Source organism: Trachymyrmex cornetzi, unplaced genomic scaffold (assembly GCF_001594075.2).
Source record: "Trachymyrmex cornetzi isolate Tcor2-1 unplaced genomic scaffold, Tcor1.1 scaffold47, whole genome shotgun sequence".
In the NCBI taxonomy this organism is placed as follows: domain Eukaryota; kingdom Metazoa; phylum Arthropoda; class Insecta; order Hymenoptera; family Formicidae; genus Trachymyrmex; species Trachymyrmex cornetzi.
Window position 1 is genome coordinate 2,619,700 of NW_017299509.1, and position 6,189 is coordinate 2,625,888.

Genomic DNA, 6,189 nt, shown 5'->3' on the forward strand with positions numbered 1-6,189 from the left:
TCGGGTTAGGTTCTGTGTCTCTCGGCCTGCCGTTAATTATGTCAATCAATTCGCAACGCGTATCGCGACACGCAGTTTGCGCGGAGGACACGCGGGTCCCGTGTCGTCTAGCGACACCGGATATTCAATTAGCGGAAAGAGGTCTTACCTCCTTCGCCCGCCATCGCCCCCATTGGGAAAGCAAGTCGCGCGGCACGGTGCAGAAATTGTCCGGACTCGTTTAGGCGTTGAATAAAATTACGGCGCACATTGTTGCGTGCACAATAGGATATGATATTCATTCAGCCGCCCTTACAGAAATCCAATTTAATACTGAAGATTATACTCATTTCAACTATTACAGTACAGAGCAGAAAAATATTATTTTACTGCTAAGAAAAATTATATTACTTAGTTTATTTTTTTCTTCTGAGTAATCTTTAACAGCAAATATTATCTTGATAATATAGTCTCAAAATACATTTATTACAAATTTTACAAAAAATTCATTGTCTGCATAGATGCTCAAAACAAGAATTTAGTTTCTTTTGAAGAATATTACAAGATTTTATCGAAGGAATCATTTTATGTAATATAAATCAAATTTAATAATCTTGATTGAAGTATATACATATATTATTAAACTTACTAAGATTCAGAATATATTTTGAATAAATTTGATGTTTGTAAATTTGAACTTATGACGGATTTGCAAAAAATGAATTATTTGAAGCAATTAATTAATATTTGAATACAGTATGTATTTTTCTCTCTCTCTCTGTGTGTACTTGGTTTAAATACTTGACAACTCATTTCGGATCGGTATGTTGCGTAGAATAATTTATATTAATATTACATAAATACATATACACACAGAAAAATGTTATTCTATTGCATTATTAAGAAAAGTAATTACTTAGTTTGTTTTTTTTTTCTTTTAAGTAACTGTTATCTTTAACAAAGAATATTTTCTTAATAACGGTTTTATTTAAGTATATTTATAAGAAGAAAATATTATATAAAATTTTGTCAAAGAAGCAACTTCATGTAATAAACAATTCGAATTTGTTTAATAATCTTGATGTATTAAATAATATTGAAGTATTAAATTTATTAGGATTCAAAATATATTTAGAATAAATTTGATGCAATTATGATGGACTTATTATAGATTTGCGGATATATAAATTTTTTTTAATAACTTGAAACAAGTAATTAATATTTGAATACAGTATACATTTTTATGTGTGTAAAACCAGTGAATAACGGTCCTTTTAATATTCAAAATAAGTAATTAATCACTATCAGTATTAAATTTCTGTCAGAGCGGTAATTTATTTGCTACCGTTTCACATACATGGCTATCGATTTTATAATTATCTCGCGACACCTCGTCGCGTCGCGGCATTTTATCCACATATCGCCATATATGCATATATCTCGGCGATCATATTGTATATATATATTTTATTAATTGTCCTCAGCGAATAATCTACGGAAATATCTCGCGTGCCGTAGCTCTTAACGTAAATTGACATAGGGCTGGCTTCGTCAATAGACATAGCGTGCAAAAGAAAACAGAAAAATAATGAGTCATAAAGGACGCCATTGTTATTTTTACTCGTCGCTATTTGCAGTGCGCACGCGGAATGACGTGCGAATCTAGGGTTGATTTTTCAAAATAAAGAATTTTATTGGATTTTACTTGTTACAATGTATCGTTTACTCAGCATCGTTGAGTCCACACCAAGTAGTAGAAAACCGTGTGTATCACCAATTATACATGCTTCTCTCTGCAATAGGATTCTATATGCTCTTCTTCTCTTCTTTTTCAGGTACAATATAAGGCTGAACAAAATATGATCATGTGATTTTGTTCGGATTAAAATCTTTTGGATAATAGTATTATCATTTAAACTCATATGCCTGCTCTTCGTTCGTGTAGTGCTTATACACAAAGTAACTTACAAGTACAGTATACGTGTGTGTGTGTGTGTGTGTGTGTGTGTGCGCGCGCGCGCGCGCGTGTGCGTGCGTTTATTACGTAAAATACATAATTCTAACTCCGGTGTTTCTATCTCTCTCTTTCTCTCATTTGTTATAACAAAATAAATATTTATTTAATATATTTCAGCGTACCGACATACAGTAAGCTAAATGTCGCATTGTGATAACATTTAAAAAAAATATTTTCAACGCTTTGCAGCAGCGTACAATTAGTCTATCGCTAGTTCGCGATTAGTTTAGTCGGGACAATTAAATTGTGTAACGGTATATAGAATATATACTGAAGCGGGATAAATAAAAAGAAACGTCTCTCAATAAAATAACATCAAAATAACGATAATAATAAGCTTTCAAGAACACTTTTACAACCTCACATTAAGACAATTAAGGCAAATAAGTTCAACGTTAAAATTCATACAGCTCTTTCGTGTGTGGTAAAAAACATCGCATAATAATGGCGCATGCATGACATAATGGAAAGACGTAACAAACGTGATTAATTAGATTATGCGCAACAGGTCGTGAGAACGTCTAGATATTAAATAACGCGTACTTAAAATTCTTTCTTTAAAGCAGATTGTAATAACGCGTTACGCATCGACGTGACCAGCTTCTCCAGCTCCTCGACCTTCATCTTCAATATTTTGTTGTCCCTTTCCAGATCGGTCGCTCTCCTGGTCATTTCCGATTCCTTAGCTTTCTTGTTCATCCGTGATCTTCGCGAAGCCTCATTGTTTTTCTCACGGCACTCCCTATATTGAACGAGGGCGACATCCTCGTCGGAATCGCTATCTTCGTAATATCTTTTCATCCCGTTCTTATCCTTCGTCTTTGTTGTACTGGTGACAGCGACTCTCTTTCTCTCTTTGCTTTTAGTGGTCGCTACCCTCTTTCTCTCCGATCTTCGAGACGATGTTACGGAAGACTTGGCCGTGGACGAGGTTATCGTCGATGTTGCGCGAGTCTCCATCCTTCGACGTGGCGAAGGTGGCGGTGACGCCGGTGCTGGTTCGTCGATCTCCTCCGTTTTTACCTTTGTGGGGGTAAATGATCGTACTGACGACGACGTTGTTGCGTGCGGTCTGACTTTCAATATCGCCGAAGAATCGGTAGATATATTATTTTCCAGCGAACGTATTTCATCCTGTAATAAAAATCAATTTTAGAATAAATTGTATGAACAGTTATAACGATTGGGCGATCAAATACTTCCGCTAAATATGCACGAAAAGAATGGTTTTGTTGAAATATCTAAAAATTTAGATAGATATACAGGTTTCAAAAGAATTTTGATTGAACCAACCCAGAATAATTATATAAGAAACTCAAACGTGAGCTGAAAAAATCTGACATTCTCGTTTGAACGTCCGCTATAATTATTTTGATGGTTGAATAAAATTATTTTCAGATCTAGCTAAATTTTGAGATTATACTTTCAGCTAAACCGTTTTTTCCGTGTGTCAACGTACCTCCCAAAGGTACGACAATAAGTCGAAAGTACCCGATCCAGTAGTCTCGATCGTGCGTAATTCATCCCATGTTTCGCGCTGATTTGCGACGGTGTTAAGTGACGTCGGGCAAGCGTAACCCAAATCATGACTCTTGGATTGGAGTGGCGCGCTAACATCTGCATCATACTGTTTACTCGGCGAAGTGCTCTTAGAAGCTATAGATTTTGGTGACATTAACCACTGCTTAATGTCTGAGCTGAATGTATTCTTCTCCTCATTATTATATCCTAATCCGCATTCGTTAACAAGTTCCGATGGAGATAGCAGCAAATGACGGTTGTCATTTGATTCTTTAGTCGTCTTAACGGTATCCATCTTCAAATCCAACTTCTCATCAGTCGTTTTCGTCAAATCCTTTAACAACTCTTCCTCTTTTGCAATCGAAACGCCGTTACCCTCGTATTTCGTATCTGGAACAAAGTGAATCCATACCAATGTTCTGCGTTGATTATATCGTTGCCGATGAATTAGGTAATGAAATTCCATCGAACGCCTAATAAAGTTATTTATATATAAATGTATACCTGATAGTTTAAACGTAGCCGATTCACCTATATGAAAATCGCATTGACCCTGGAACGTATCCATGCACCAACTGCTCAGATCCTGAAAGTCCTCTTCCCAGGCGGAAAGTGCCACGGGGTCCTCTTCTTTCGTAAGATTTGCCTTTGTGCGCGGGAATACCCAGGGCTCCTTCAAAAGCTCGGACTCCATCGTCGGGCTTAGCAGAGGAACTGTATCCACCTTCATCGAGGTGGCATCTCCCAGTGGCCGCGATCTCACGCCACGAGTAACAGATGACGGAAGCTGCTGACGGTTGCATGATTTTGATACCTGAAACGTTTGCATCTTCCCATCAATATCCGATTGTCCAGGTCCAGGTCCAGAACGCGATGTTTCACTGTCCCGGATCTTTTCTCAGAACCGGAACAGTACTTACGTTAATAACACCTCCTTCCTCAACTGAAATGTTGCTGGTTGTTGGACGTTCGTAGATGGGAGGGATTTTGGAAGCCTAAAATAGGTAATCGCATTGATTAATAAACACAATTTGATACAATCCAATTAACAATAATAATAATAATAATAATACTAGTGTAATATCAGTAATAACATAAATATAAATACATTAATTTAATATTAATATTAAATGATTATTGGATTAATATTAATAATATAAAATAACAAATAACAATCGATCAACTTGACGTTGCATTAGAGTTTATTAAATATATAAATAAATATATTTACTAGCCTTTTACTAAATCATTAAAATTCTTTAGTACAGACGGTACGATTAAATAGGTCGATTTAGTAAATGGTTGGTTTCCAGACGTTGCGTTGACACGTAATTCCGAGAAAGTTATAATGTTTGTACGTATAATCTGATAACTAGTATCGGTCTACATCCATTCCAATCTTCATATCGCTAAGCAATATAAGCGAAATAGTAATTCATCACGATAATATCGTATTATAAACCGAGGGACAGATCCTTATGGATTATAAGATTACATCTGTGGCATATGTAAAACGTTCGATAAATTTTGCATTCCTCCTTTCCCGTATCCATTTAGTGAATTTAAAGCTAGTTGTCTTTCAATAAAATATGGTGTCTATCTTGATTTACGATATATTTCGAGCGCTATTATGCTTAGTCATCTCCGAGCGCATCGGTGCTCCAAAATGTTACGTCAGGCAACTTCCTATATGCAACTTATCTTATCTTTCCGTGCTTTCTTTGGTAATTACACGTTAGCTCGATTGTATCAAGAAAAGCAAACAGCTTGTTGTTTCCGATATAACTGACTTGGACATTTTTTTGTTCTTCCAAGGCTTATCGGTGGGCGGACAAGGCGCACTGCAGGAAAAGCTACAGTCCGACTAGTAGACTAGGCCGACTAGTTACGTAACGTTCGCTGTTTGGTGTTCGGGCGCATGTGACTACTCCGACTCGAGTCTCGGCAGATCGACGCGGGTTGCATCATGCGGTTGCGGACGGCGGCGGCGGCGGCGGCGGCGACGGCGGCGCAGCACGGTGCGGTATATCGTAACTTGCGCACCTAATTGCGACCCTGCACTCGCGCGCATCGGTGCGACGCAAAATCGTCGGGCCGGGAATACCCTCGAAGAAACTATATCCTAAAAATATATAGTTGCGCCGCCGTCGACAACAATGACAACAGCGGCGACGACGACGACGTCAACGACGTCAACACGCGTCGCGCGCTCCAATCGATCCCTCGCGACTACGCAGCACCTTTCAATCGCTAGCGGGGCAGACGGTTCCTGTCCATGGTTCGCGATGACGTGTTATACATCTACTTCCGCGTTTAAAAGTTTGTTTTTTTTTTATTGCTGCATTGGACCGCATCTGAACTTTCCTTCTCGCTTTTGCCAAGTATCAAACAAATATCGATCTGTAATCTTTCACTTTAAATACAGAACGTGTACGCTAGCTTAATTAAATAAAAAACAGACTTCAGATCGTTACATAACGAGCTGCACGAACTCTTTTACGCTGCGGAAAGCGATATAACGATTTATACGAATTTACTCACCCTCCCTGAGACAATCGGTATCGGTGTACCTTCCACTTGGGCTGAGCTAGAGCTGGTAGAAAAGACTCAAGGAGGATCAAGTCCGTGCTCGCACTGTGCAACTATTTTCACTCGCTCGTCTCGCGCGGTTG

General features: G+C 38.1%; 1 protein-coding gene across 1 annotated transcript in view; it reads right to left on the reverse strand.

Moving 5' to 3' along the window:
• Positions 1–1,215: 1,215 nt before the first annotated feature.
• Positions 1,216–6,189, reverse strand: part of LOC108764983 (uncharacterized) — a 5,300-nt gene continuing 326 nt past the window's right edge. Inside the window, exons 2-6 of the mRNA XM_018513432.1 lie at positions 6,059–6,110; positions 4,438–4,512; positions 4,022–4,331; positions 3,456–3,907; positions 1,216–3,130 (exon numbers count right to left, since the gene is read on the reverse strand). Of these exons, the coding sequence (XP_018368934.1) occupies positions 2,540–3,130; positions 3,456–3,907; positions 4,022–4,331; positions 4,438–4,512; positions 6,059–6,110 (1,480 nt within the window). The 3' untranslated portion in view covers positions 1,216–2,539. The remainder of the gene's footprint in view (positions 3,131–3,455; positions 3,908–4,021; positions 4,332–4,437; positions 4,513–6,058; positions 6,111–6,189) is intronic.